Genomic DNA, 13,424 nt, shown 5'->3' with positions numbered 1-13,424 from the left:
CCCCCCCCCCCATCCAGTTCCTCTCTTTTGATTGAGTGTGATGAGTTGAGTTGATTAACCGTCTGTCTGTCTTTCATATGAGTGAGAGTGTGTGTGAGAGTGTGACTTTTTGAATGACAAGCAAGTCCAGTAAGAGAGGTTCAATTTTCTAGCTGAAAGTGCACCTCTTTTCTCTCGTTCGTTCATCTACCTACCAACACCGTCCGTCTATCACCTCGCATTGAATCACTCGCTCTCTGCCTTGATTTTTGAACTTGGTTGCTCACTCACCCTTCTATTTTTATTGTTTCCATCTCCTCTTCTTCTCTTTCTCTCCTACTCTCCCTCCCTCTCTCTTCTCTCCCTCTCCCTCAGAGGCATGTTCCAGCCTCAACCCACACCTTTCGCCTCCTCCAGCTTCGCGTCCTATGGCCTAGCTTCAGACCTGGACTTTGGCTTTCCCGTGTCTGCTGGAGGTGGAGGTGCTGGCTTCTACAACAACCCGCCGCCGCCTGCTCCATCATCACAACTTCCCCAGTCGTCGCATGCACTCCAATCGCAAACACAGCAACCGCGCCTTGTTCAGCAGCAGCAGCAGCAGCAACAACAAATTCCTCGACAGCAACAACTCCTCTCTTCTTCTTCTTCCCCCACTGCAACCGCGCCATCCGTATCCTCGCCCTATTCCTCTTCACAAAACTCCACCTCCAACGAAGCTTCTTCCTCGCCAACTCTAGCGCAAGCGCCGCAAAGTCACCGTCATCAACAGCAGCAGCTTGACATTCTACAGCAGACGCAGTACGCTGCACAACCTCCTGTCGTGCTCAAGATGGAGGATCAAGGCCAACACGATATGGCCGCGCAGCAGGCTGCTGCAGAGGATTATCAGCCTGTTCTTGAGGTATATCGCACCCATTCATTTCACCCCGGCGCTTCTAGCTCGCGCGTCATTTGCTTCACGGTGTTCGTCCATCGCTAACCTCCGGTCTCGTAGGGTCTCGCAGTAGGGAACAAAGTCTCGAGCGATATCATCACCCACGAGTATGCCAAAGCCGATCCCGTCTATGTCGAAAAGACAATCGTACGTTTTTATTTACTCTTGTTGGTGTCGCTCGCTGCTAACATGGCATGATCTAGTCTCTCCCCCAAACCTACTCACACTTCCGCCCCATTCAAGGCGATGGCAACTGTGGATGGCGAGGTATGTCTACAACTCCCCGCTTCTCATCCCGCGACTCTCTCCGCCTATTATGAAACATGTTTGGCATGCCTGACGTTACCTTGCTTGCTTACTGCCCATGTCTCGGCAACTCTTGTGACATGTCGAACTTGCGCTAACCTTCTCGCCAATAGCAATTGGCTTCAGCTACTTCGAGAAACTCGTTGAGTCGGGGGACCAGGCCAAGATCGAGGGCGAGGTGGCACGTCTTATGAGCATGAACCATTTGCTGGGCTCTGTTGGTGGCTATCCATTCTACGACGACTGGTCAGATGAGATGTTTGACTTTTTGCGCGAAGTCGCTCAGAATGTCGCCAACCCTCAGTATGCGCACTCATTGATCCAAGCCAAGTGGAACGACCCTGTTGTGTCGAGTAACATCATTTACTACCTTCGTCTACTTACAGCGACTTACCTCAAGCTCAATGCTGCCAAGTTCAATCCTTTCGTTTCGGATGCAGGTGGTGTTGAAGCCCACTGCCGGCAAGTCGTCGAGATCCCTAACCGCGAGATCGAGCACCTTGGCGTGTCCGCCTTGGCCGAAGTCCTCCTCAGACCAGCCAACTTTGTACTTGAGATTGCCTACCTCGACCGTAGTGCAGGTACTCATGTCAACCAGTACCGAGTGCCCGATGAGCTTAACACGCAAGACGCCAGCACACTCGGCCCCAGCATCTATCTGCTCTACCGACCCGACCACTACGACATCCTGTACAAAGCACCCACCATGCAGGTGCTTCGTGTCAGCGGCTTCACCCACAACACTAACATCACGACCGAACAAGCGGATCTCGGACAGTATTCGACCATGAACTTTGATGCGTTGTCTATCATCCCGGGCTTCAGTAACACAATGGGAGGGCTTGCGCAGCTCGCACCACCTCCAGCCAGTTCGGCCCCAGAACAATTCTCGCCTGTGCAACAGAGCCCATGGATGTCATCTTTCCCCGAGCCTTTGCCTGCTACGACACCGAGAGTAGCGCCACCGCAGCCACCACCCATCATGGCATCTCCTCAGCCCCCAACCCCACCGGCCTCGATATCGGGAAGTTCTGCGATTGCGCCCAGTCCCGCGATGCTACCTGCGCCTGGTCCAGGACCTCAGAATTCGCTCCCCATGCGAGGCGCTTCGAGCTATCACATCCGATTCAGTCCTGTTCAGCTCGACTACGACGAGGGCAAGAACAATTTCCCGGAATCGACGTACCAAGTGACGACCAACACGTTTAAGAACAGTATTTGGAACCGAGCTCACTACTGCAACCCCAACTTTCACCCCGAGGAGTGGAATCCCGACGACGAGCACACGGACGGGAGAGTTGGGAATAAACGAAAGCCAAAGAAGGAAGCCGCCTAGTGCGACGACTTTTACACGAACACGACCAAGGCATTGTCGGTTTTACTAGAAACCGACGGCCATGATGTTACCAGATGACGGCATTTGAGAACGACGATACGTCTGGTTTGCAATAAGAACCTAACGAGGAAAGACCGCAATCAGCATTTGGATCGGAAAGACGATGATCAGAATTGAGCTAAGGATATGGGGATGTACACGACGCTGGGCCCGGAGTGAAGGTGATTATTCATATGAATGGTTGGGCAGGCTAGCGATGCTTAGTGAGAATCCTTTTTTATTTCTGCATTGTTTAATGGACAAGGACAAGGCGGCGAGTCTGTTTGATGTGCATGATTATGTTGGTGGAAAGTGAGTGCGCGAGGATTGCCTACATCGTCATTGATGATGTCCAGGTCTGAATATGGAATATCACGAAGCGACACGAGAGAAGCCCCTGTTTCTGACGATGGGTATCACGAGAAAGGCCTACGATTTGACATGGAAACACGAGGGAGCCTACGTCGAGCATGGCTGCATGGATACCACGAGGTTTACGCAAAGAAGGAATTCTTGAAAGTAATGGAGACCAAACCGGACCAAGCATTTGGGATACTAGGGATGGGCGGCAATTTGTGGGCTCTTTTCTCGAGCCAGTTTCAAGACGGGCAACAAAAGGAAAAAAAAGGCATACATCCGAAGGAAACTGGGTCTCGGACGACGATGGTCTTGGCTATCAGGCCAATTGGCATGTCTCACAGCACGCCTTGCTACAGCGTGTCATTGCAGCATACTTTGCTCATTGCAGACATTTGTTCTTGCAGTCTGTCTGTGGCATGTCTTGTTTACACGTCTACCATCATGAATGTCTGGTCGAGCCCTCATTTGTTGCGCCTTGTCAGTTGCGTCATAGCATCGGCGTTCTTCTCTATCAGGTCACACTTCAACTTTCTAACTTCTGCTTCATCTTTGAGACCTTTTTTATTTTATTTTTATTTGGGACATCGTTTTTTGTGTGGAACAGCATCAATACTTGGGACTTTATCGAGTGGGTTTGGGATCGAGTTTATTGTGGCGAGATGGGTCTTGGGAGTGAGTTGCAATTACTTATTGCCAAGGACTTCCGGGTTGTATTGAATAGCAGATATCTCTATCTCGGTGAGATAGATGTGTCTGGGAATAGCTTAATGCAAGGGACTGTCTCGTCCATTTTGACTCAGAAGTACATCTCATCACATCACATCACAGACATGCCTTATCGGAGACGAACATGACATGAGGTACAATGGCTCGTTCCCTCGAGCCGTTCCGCTTCCGCTTCCGCTGTGCCGCACCATGACATGTGATCCACTGAATCACGAATGCATGACAATTTTCACAACTTGAATGTCTCAGCTCTTTGACCATCATGATCTCCAAACGAGGCGAGGAACGAGTTGCGAACCTGGATGATCCATGTATACAAGGACCTCTCTTATGATGATCGATATTTGGAATAGACAGCCACGTTTTTGAGCCTTGACGTGGTCTAGAACACTGACAAGACAAGGGGGCCACGAGGTTCTTGGTCCACCCGGGGAACGGCAAGCAGGGTCCGGTGACGTGACGTGCGAAAAGAAAATGATATTCTTCAAGGGGGGGTCAGGGTTACATGAGCGTAAAAGAGAGTTCAAGGCAAAAGAGGAGATTTGAACTACCGGGCAAGGCAACCTCGTGGGAGACAGGCCGGGGCTTGACTAGGATGTCAGAATAAACCCGTCACATTGCCTCCAAGATGTATGAGGAGTTACAGTGGTAATTTTGTCGTGGTGTTGAGGTTTTGTTGGCAGGGCGGAAAAGAGAGGCCGTACAGGGTCAGGGGGTGAGATGGTGGGAATGAGACAGACATCGCTTAGAGAAGATCAAGAGATTAGCACAAGGGGATACCACGTAGAGTTGAGAAAGTTTGTTGGTTCCCTTCACTCACTCGCAGTCATATCACCAGTCAGGATGCGTCATCTCATGCATACGGTGATTATACCCTTTCACACTAAGCGCCCAGCGACCGTCCAATCCCGCTGGTGAGATACGGCATCCTCAATCTTGTCCCCCAAAAGGGTCTGGGCCAATGGGGAGCTAGGGTAGCTTAGCTTTTGAGAACGGGCCGCGTCTTTTTTTTCTTCTTTGGTGTTGGTTGAAATTGGCCGATAATGTATCGGGTAACTTTAGTTTTTTTCCCCAGACTTGCCGATGTTTCTTGACAGAGAGAGGGGTTTTACAGAGAGGGGGGCGAGTTTGTTTGTTAGGGCTAGTGGAATGATGATGTTTGGACTGAGGCTTACGGGGACGGCGAAGGCGATGGCTTGGGTATTTGGAAGGTTGGAGAGCTTCTAGTTCCATTCTGAGTTGAGATAGACTATGACTTGTGTTGTGTAGAGCATCGAGGCTAGGCTAGCTGTGCTATAGCGGGCATTTTGTTATAGCTTGGGTTGGGTTTGGTATGCAAATTGGCCCTGACTTGAATCATCTGGGCTGCTAACTAACTAGGGGAGAGATAATCCCGGACCCTAGACTACCTTTGCCTTACCTTGTTGATGAAGCTCCTCCACTTTGCAAGGTACTAAGATTCTCCTCAGACTCCAACCAACACAACACAACACAGAGTGAGGAGACGAGTTGTGCTGTGACTTCTCGTCTGTACCTATCCCGTATTCGAGCTGATTTCAATTCCCTCTCCTTCGTCCTTTTCTCTTTTCTCCTCCTCATCCCCTCCTTCTTTAATCCCTCTCTCTCTTCTTCTCTTTCTTCTTTCCCACTCTCTTTCTTTGGCCATGGATGTTCGTAAAAGACATATTTCCTTGCGCGTTCTCGATACCTTTTCTATACTCCAATCTTAATTCACGATACCATCCTTCTTCTTTCTCTTCTCTTCTCTTCAGAGTACATATAGCCGACGGCCCCCAACTTTGATCTCGCTTTAATATCCCCTTGTCGATCCCTCATCAGATGTCCCGCTACGATCCGGATCGTTCTTCCATCACTGCTTTTTCTGCGACTTCAAAGAGCGACATGGCGCAGTCAAACGATGGGCTGCAGAGGATGAATCGCCTCACGGTGGGTGATGCGAGTCCTGCTGAGGAGGATGACGATTATAGCGATACGACGTCCAATTACTCGACTATTTCCGAAGACACGCTTCCCCTGATTCGCGAATATGGACATACCTACCACGGGTCAGGCCAGCTGCTCACGCCGAATGATCCTTCTGAGGCGCATCGCCTGTCGGTCCAGCATGAGCTGTACCAATTGTGTCTTGATGGTAATCTTGCTGATTCGAAACTACCACTTGATCAATTTACGGCCGAGGATCCGATGGAGATACTAGATGTTGGTGCTGGTACGGGAGTATGGGCTTGCGACATGGCGAAGCGATATCCCCAGGTCAACATACTCGGTATCGACTTGAGCAGCGCATTGCTACCCGAAGATGTCCCACCGAATGTCACTTTCGAAATCGCCGATGCTACAGAGACTTGGCCGAACCGTACATACGATTTTATACACATGCGCAGTCTAGCAGGCGGCGGTGTTCGCGACTGGAACGCTCTATTGGCTGAAGCCTACGAGCACCTCAACCCGGGCGGACAGATCGAAATAGCAGAGATCCGACCGCATTTCTTTGACGCGGACCCCGAGCACGTCGATGGAGAAAAAGGCGTAGTCGGCGCGGCCTGCAGAGAGTACGAGAAGATATTCGAGGAGATGTGCATCAAGCTCGGCATAAACTGCGACCCCATACCGCGAGTCCCTGAAATCTTAAACACCCTGGGAGCAGATCTCGTGCGCGTCCGGGTAGATTGGCTCCCGATACAGAATTGGGGAAGTGACCCGGTCACCCAGCAGAAGCGCAAGGCCCTGGCGGAGATGGTCGAGTGCGGTAGGTGGCGAATTCTCTTTTTTTCTGAAACGTCTCAAAAAAGTCACACACACGCTAATATGAGTCGGACCAGGTATAGAGAATTGGACGTTGAGGTTATTCGGACTAGGAGGGTGGGAGGAGAAAGCGACGCGGGCTCTGCTTGATCGTGTTAGAGCTGAGATCAACGATCCAATGCTGCGTAGTTTAGGAAAAGTGTAAGTTTTGTTGTATTGGTGCGTGTGTGTTGGTGGCTAATTTTGATAGGACGTTTGTCACGGCTCGAAAGGACTGCGGCAAATAGGTTCAAGGAATAGGCATAGAGATCTATGTGCATATATCGGAGTTTTTGGGTCATCATGGACGGCGTCAAAGGCATTGTGTCTGGGGCGGATGTCAGGAAGAATAGGGAATGGTGCAAACCAATGAGCTCGGGGAGATATTCCCGCGGTGGGAAATGGATACCATATGGAACATATAGGGCATGGAAGAGATGTACCGAGTGATTAAAGTCGGGTTAAGTTACTGGAGCATAAATGGGCGGATGGAGTTGGATACCGCTAGCCTTGGATACAGTACAAGGCATCGGATGAACTACCGTTTCAGCGGTTACGGCCCGGATGAGGCGACCGGAAGATACAGGAGATGCAAGGTGTCAAAGGTATATTCGTTTATCAGGATGACTCCCGACACTTGATCATCTTACGTCGTATGCACTCACTTCACGCATATCTCATGCTACAGAGATGCCCACAGTACGCCCCATGTACCCGTACAAAACAGATCAAAACAGATCAAAAGAGAACAGAACAGAACAACTCCAGATATCCAAATCAAACAGTCTCGATATATCGCTTCATTTCCCTGTGATTTGTTAGTCAAGGCACCCAGTAGATTAGTAGGATGGGAACATACCAATCAGTTACTGCCTCGTCATATAGACGAACCTCATGCTCTCTTGTGCCGCCAAAGTGTTCCACGAAGTCATCGCCAAATACTTCCCGTGCAATACTGCCCTTCTCCATGAAGCGCGCCGTAGCCTCCTTAAGACTCTTGGCTAACCTCTCACCCGGATCAGCGTCACCGCCGACATCCTGGCCCATTGCAAGCGGAGGCGTAGGAATCTCGAGTTTCTTCTCGACACCGCGCCATCCACAGCCGAGAATGGCTGCGAGGACGAAGTGGGGGTTTGTGTCTGCGCCGGGAACTCGGACTTCGAAGCGTGTTGCTGAGGGCTTGGGTGTGATTAGACGGATTGATGCAGCGCGGTGCTCAAGACCCCATGATACTGTGACGGGAGCCCAGAAGTTCTCGACGAGGCGCTTGTAAGAGTTGATGGTTGGTGCGAGGAGAGGCATGATGTCAGGAAGACCGACAAGCAGACCAGCGAGGAAATGACGTCCCATATCAGAAAGGTTCTCAATATCACTCCACTTGGCATTCTCATCCTTAGCCTCCCTCGCAAACAAATTCTTGCCATCCTTATCAACGATCGAGACATGCATATGCCCACTGTTTCCAGGCAGGCCCTGCTTCGGCTTGGCCATGAAGCAAGGGGTGATGCCGTACTTTGTGCTCACGCTCTTGACGACGTACTTGAACAGGGCGGCGCGGTCAGCCATCTGCGCGATCTCGCCGAACTCGAGGGCAGCCTCGAAGACGCCCGGGCCGGACTCGGTGTGCCAGCCCTCGATGTCGCAGGAGAACTTTGCGCACGTGTTGAAGACGTCGTAGTAGTATTCTTGGTTGTGGACGGGGCGGGTGAGGGAGTAGCCGAACATTCCTTCTGTGAGGGCGGGGAGTTGGTGAGGGGGGTTTTGTTGGAGGTATGCGGCTGGGGATGAGGATGAAGGGTCGGGGGATTTGAATTGGTAGAATTCATATTCAGCTGCGGGAGTCAGTACAAAACTTGTAATTTGGAGGTGATGAGGAAACGTACCGCCTGCCATGGCACCGTAACCATGCTCCTTGAGCTTCTCAAGCTGCGTCTTAACCAGACCTCTGGGACAAGCACAAATAGGCTTCTTGGTTTCAGGATCCAAAAAGTCCACCAAAAACAGAGGAACGTCATCCTCCCAAGGAATTCTCCTAAAGGTAGAAAGATCTGGAATAGCGAGGAGATCATGGTATCCGTTCTCGGCGTTTGAGATCTTGAGCTCGCGGATATATGTACGATCGTGCATATCCCAGCCAAAGATGACGGAGCAGAAGCCAAAGCCGGCTTCGGCGATGGAGAGGAACTTCTTCTTGGACACCAGCTTGCCGCGCAGGATGCCGTCGACGTCTACGCCTGCGAGCTTGACCATGTTGTCATTCTGGAGGAGCTGGGGGAGGGAGTCGACGGTGATGGATTTAGGGTCTGGAGAAGCCATGGTGGAGGATTTGGGGGGGGGTAAAAAGAAGGGTATAGAAAGAGGTGATGAAACTGTAAAGATTCAAGTAATGCGCTGTATGTTTATAACCAAAAGATATTTCTTGGGATAGTTATACAGTTCAACAACGGTGGAGTTTTGAGATTCAAGCCGTTGCGCGCGGTTCAAGGGGGATCAACAATGATGAATGCGGGGAGAAGACGACCCAAGAGTAGATACAGTAGTATTTGAGAGATTGTCTATGGAAAAGAGGGGGAGTGAGACAAGTAAGTTAAACAGGTTTGTATCAACCTCAACTGAACTGGGAACGGGATAATGGGCAGCGCGGCTACGATAAGACCGAACGAATGCGAACGATAAGACAATGCTTCAGTGACGTAGACTGAGCGGGAAGAAAGAGTGGGGAGCTGTGATGTTCGGTGCGCGATGCAGGTGCTAAGACCAATTGAGCCGAAAGCAAGCGGGGGGGGGCTTATCTGGGAGTGTTTTAGTGGGAGCAGGGTTTGGAATAGCTTCATTGCCGCGCTGAAGCCTGAGAGTGTCATTGAACAACCAACCCCGCGATCTAGATTCGATTGGAAGCTTTGGCCAGAACATGGGGTAAGATTACATTAGTTTCACGATATGATAGCGGTTCGCCAACTGCCGCGTTCCGATATCTTCTTTATCCGCTTCAATTGCCGTTTTTATTTCAGAGAGTGTAACCGCGCCTTGTGCGCCCTGTACATTTTGTGAGGATTGAAAGTAACCGCGTGTTGTTGTCTTGGGAGAGTGAGATAGGATTTGACTCGGAGTTTGTTGATGTTCTCGTGACCTGACTTGGAGAGAGAGAGCCGACATCGCTAGTTGCAGGGGTGTTGCGTGGCACAGCTGCAAGCTTGATTGAGATCTGACATCCATATACCGAGAGAGGACCCTGGATCTGACGTTTGTTGATAATGTGATAGTGTTTTATGAGAATTGGAGGTTTCAGTTGCGATGATGAGGTTACGATTATAAGCCATAGCTGTATCTGATTGAATGGATCAGATGAACAATATGTAATGGAACAAGAATTCATGTAAGAGGCATTGAACTTTACACATTCGTTATCATCTTAAGCTCATGCATCTCTATCAACATCACATCCTCACTGATAAGCTCACCTCACCTCAGCCATAATTCCCCATACAGTTGACCACCCCCCAAATACTGTACCCATCAACTGTACTGTACCTCAATCTTTAATAATAGCCGCGATGACAGCCTCCACTAACCAAAAAAGAAACCCACTGCAACCGCCAACCGCCCTCGCTCGTCCGTTCTCGGAATTATGCCCATCTCCACGATCTTTCTCATGACTGGCCCAACGAGAAATCAGACGACCTGACTCTTACTTAGCTCTACCGCCCATTCCAGCTTATCGGAGCTTCCAGACGCTTTCGATAAGAGGAGAGGGAAGCTTAAAGAATAAGGACCCCTCTGCCCCTCATTGTTGTGTCACCGTCCATCCCATCAGATTTCTATATATTTTTCACGAGATACCCACCACTTTGCCTTGACATTCTTTCTTCATACCACGATTCTTCACTCTTAACATCCTTCATCTTCAAAATTAACATACCTTACACATTCACAATGGGTCGTCTTTCTGGAAAGAACGCTGTCATCACTGGCGCTGGAGGGTATGTTTTCTTTGTCTTGTTGTGCTGTATGATACGATACTGATGATCGCAGTGGCATTGGTCTTGAGACCTCTATTCTCTTTGCCAAGGAGGGCGCTTCCATTCTCATGTCCGATATCTCTCAGCCTGCTCTCGAAAAGGCCGCCGCAAAGGTCAAGCAGCTCGTCCCCGATGCTCCCCGCGTCGAGATCCTCGTACGTCCCAACACCCCCGCCACTTCCTTAGACAATAGTACTGACTCGTGACAGAAAGTCGACGTCTCCAAGGAATCAGAGGTCCAGGCCATGATCGAATCCCTCGACTCCTGGGGCGGCATCGACGTCCTCTTCAACAACGCCGGCATCATGCACGCCCAGGACGACGACGCCGTCAACACCCCCGAGAACATCTGGGACCTGACCCAGAACATCAACGTCAAGGGCGTCTGGTTCGGCTGCAAGCACGCCGTCCTCTCCCTGCGCCGCAACAAGAAGTCCAAGGCCTCCATCATCAACACCGCCTCCGTCGTCGCCCTCGTCGGCGCCGCGACGCCCCAGCTCGCATACACAGCCAGCAAGGGCGCTGTCCTCGCGCTCACGCGCGAGCTCGCCATGGTGCACGCCCGCGAGGGCTTCCGGTTCAACAACCTGTGCCCTGCGCCGCTCAACACACCGCTCTTGCAGGACTGGCTGGGTGATGATAAGGAGAAGCGCCATAGACGGGAGGTTCACTTCCCTATGGGGCGGTTTGGCGAGGCTGTTGAGCAGGCGCAGGCTGTTTTGTTCTTGGCGAGCGATGAGTCGAGCTTTGTCAATGGGCATGATTTTGCGGTTGATGGTGGTATGACCAAGTGCTATGTTACTGCTGAGGGGCCTGCGCATCCTCCTCCTGAGAACAATGCTACCAAGGACTCGTTGTAAGAGTGAAGAGAGTTGGAGGATTTAGCTGGAAAGATATCTGTAGTAACGATTAGTATGATTCCATAATGAAATAAATTGTCACATCACAAACAGTAACAGTCACTTGCGAGGATGAACCTGGCTGATCATATACAATATCATTTGTAAAGTATTCATCAATATACAAAAAAGATACCCAAACTCCGGTTCATGCTTTTCCTTCTCTTAGCCTCCCTCTAATGGAATTGTCCCTCAGTGTTTCCCTCGCCCATACTCTTACTGCTCGAGCTTCCACTCTGGATAGCTCCCAGAATTCCATCAATGTAGCTTGCGCCACTCCACTTCTGATGAGTCAAAACATCGCACTTGAGATCCTTCTCACGGCGTTGCACGATATCGACATATGCCTTCATACCATCCTTCTTGAACTCGCGCGACAGCTCAGTTGTGATTGTAGCGTTGGAGTGTAGACCAGCGAGGGAGATGAGCTGAAGAACGAAGCCCTCACGAGCAATGTCCCAGATGAATGACTTGAGGGTCTCGTCGGTGAAACCGTGGGCCATCCAGTTGAACGAGGGAGAGAGGTTGTACACGAGGCCCTTGCCGGGGTTGACCTCGCGAACAGCGCGGCCTAGCTTAGTAGCTACCTCAACGTTGGGGTCTCCTGTCTCAACCCAGAGAAGGTCCGCGTAGGGACTGAACGCAAGAGCGCGCTTGGTAGCCGCCTGCATACCAGCGCGGTAGTGGTAGAAACCTTCGCGGGTACGGGGGACGTCCCAGTTGAAGTACACAGGCTCCTTGGTGTACTTGTTTGCGAGGCCGCGACGGCGGGAGATACCCATGTCGTGGTCCTTCTCAGTCTCGGCGAGATACTCGTCGATTTTGGCTTGTGAAACGCCTTCCTTCTTCATGTGTGCGACAGCAGCTTCGTCAAAGGTGACGAGCTTGGTGCTCTTGACCCACTGAGCTTCAAAGGCATCGATCTCAGCGCCAACAGCGCCCTTGGCCTCCATGGCCTGGATGGTCTCAGCGAGAGGCTCAATAGAGGGATCAGAAACACCGAGGATGAACTCATGATCGCGAACATCAATAGCTGACGAGAGAAGCTTGCCAGACTCAGAGTCGGTTCGAGCAATGACGAGGTTCTCACAGCCCATGACATCCCACTGGAAGCGCGTAGCAACAAGACGGTTGATATGCTCTCCAATAGGAACAAGAACCTTGCCCGCCAAATGACCACACTTCTTTCCACCGTGGAGCTGGTCCTCAAAGTGAACAGCTGCAGCACCATTCTCAGCGAAGAGCTTGGCGAGCTTAAGAACAGCAGACAGACCACCATGGCCGGTATCACCGTCTGCAATGATAGGGCGGAGGTAGTCAACGTATGGTGTCTTTGTGCGCTCCTCGGGTGTCATCTTGCGACGAAGATCCCACTGCTTGCGATCGTGCATGTTCTGCGCCTTGGCTAGACGCTGGACCTGGTTGGGGACGGTGTTGTAGGGGTAGTCGCCGAAGTCGGGGGATACCTCGTTGGTAGAGGTCAATAAGGAGGAGCAGGCCCAGCCTGAGATGTAGAGGACTTCCTGGTGAGGAGCTTGTTGGGTCATTTGCACGGGGTCAATTGCGCCCACTACAAACTATTAGCAGTGTACTTCTCGAGTATCGTGGGAGACTTACTGGTATGAATAGGCTCGCCCTTTGCCACGCGCTCTTTGATCAGATTGAACAGCTTCTGCGCCATGACAGAGCTAGGATACTGAACCTTTTGCGTGCCCCTCTTGGTCGCTACATCCTCCGCGCTATATGGCCTCTTGATACCCTGATATCTCGGCGACGCCCACCACGCCTCAATCTCCTTCACGGTAGCTTCGTACAGACGATCCTCCGCCTCGCCGGCCTTTTGCGACTCTGGGAGAAGCTGGAATGCATCGGCGGGTTGTGTAGCGTGGGTGCTGAGCTGCGACATCTTTGCGATGGGGGTGCTGGACATGGCGCGGATGGCGAGGAGGGGTGCTACGCTTCGGGGCTTGGAAGCGGAGAGGAGGCGCTGGGGAGCTCGGGTTGATAGTCTGCGCAACATT

General features: G+C 51.3%; 5 protein-coding genes across 5 annotated transcripts; 3 read left to right on the top strand and 2 right to left on the bottom strand.

The window, feature by feature from the left end:
- Nucleotides 1-358: 358 nt before the first annotated feature.
- Nucleotides 359-2,555, top strand: FTJAE_1767 (ubiquitin thioesterase otubain; the record flags this gene model as incomplete). The annotated part of the gene is made up of 4 exons (XM_037347890.1): nt 359-880; nt 974-1,060; nt 1,117-1,180; nt 1,333-2,555. The coding sequence occupies 4 exons, from the start codon at nt 359-361 to the stop codon at nt 2,553-2,555; spliced, it is 1,896 nt and encodes a 631-aa protein (XP_037211133.1).
- A 2,964-nt stretch (nt 2,556-5,519) lies between these two features.
- FTJAE_1766 (trans-aconitate 2-methyltransferase) lies at nt 5,520-6,733 on the top strand (the record flags this gene model as incomplete). The annotated part of the gene is made up of 3 exons (XM_037347889.1): nt 5,520-6,450; nt 6,524-6,647; nt 6,697-6,733. The coding sequence occupies 3 exons, from the start codon at nt 5,520-5,522 to the stop codon at nt 6,731-6,733; spliced, it is 1,092 nt and encodes a 363-aa protein (XP_037211132.1).
- A 529-nt stretch (nt 6,734-7,262) lies between these two features.
- On the bottom strand, nt 7,263-8,801 carry FTJAE_1765 (glutamine synthetase; the record flags this gene model as incomplete). The annotated part of the gene is made up of 3 exons (XM_037347888.1): nt 7,263-7,293; nt 7,345-8,317; nt 8,369-8,801. The coding sequence occupies 3 exons, from the start codon at nt 8,799-8,801 to the stop codon at nt 7,263-7,265; spliced, it is 1,437 nt and encodes a 478-aa protein (XP_037211131.1).
- A 1,617-nt stretch (nt 8,802-10,418) lies between these two features.
- Nucleotides 10,419-11,364, top strand: FTJAE_1764 (glucose 1-dehydrogenase; the record flags this gene model as incomplete). The annotated part of the gene is made up of 3 exons (XM_037347887.1): nt 10,419-10,465; nt 10,518-10,659; nt 10,714-11,364. The coding sequence occupies 3 exons, from the start codon at nt 10,419-10,421 to the stop codon at nt 11,362-11,364; spliced, it is 840 nt and encodes a 279-aa protein (XP_037211130.1).
- A 215-nt stretch (nt 11,365-11,579) lies between these two features.
- FTJAE_1763 (isocitrate lyase) lies at nt 11,580-13,423 on the bottom strand (the record flags this gene model as incomplete). Its single annotated transcript, XM_037347886.1, has 2 exons — nt 11,580-12,973; nt 13,021-13,423. The coding sequence occupies 2 exons, from the start codon at nt 13,421-13,423 to the stop codon at nt 11,580-11,582; spliced, it is 1,797 nt and encodes a 598-aa protein (XP_037211129.1).
- Nucleotide 13,424: the final 1 nt, after the last annotated feature.

Source organism: Fusarium tjaetaba, assembly GCF_013396195.1.
Source record: "Fusarium tjaetaba strain NRRL 66243 chromosome Unknown NRRL66243_c0000031, whole genome shotgun sequence".
NCBI lineage: Eukaryota > Fungi > Ascomycota > Sordariomycetes > Hypocreales > Nectriaceae > Fusarium > Fusarium tjaetaba.
Note: the sequence above shows the minus strand (reverse complement) of the source record. Positions and strands in the feature narration are given on the sequence as shown.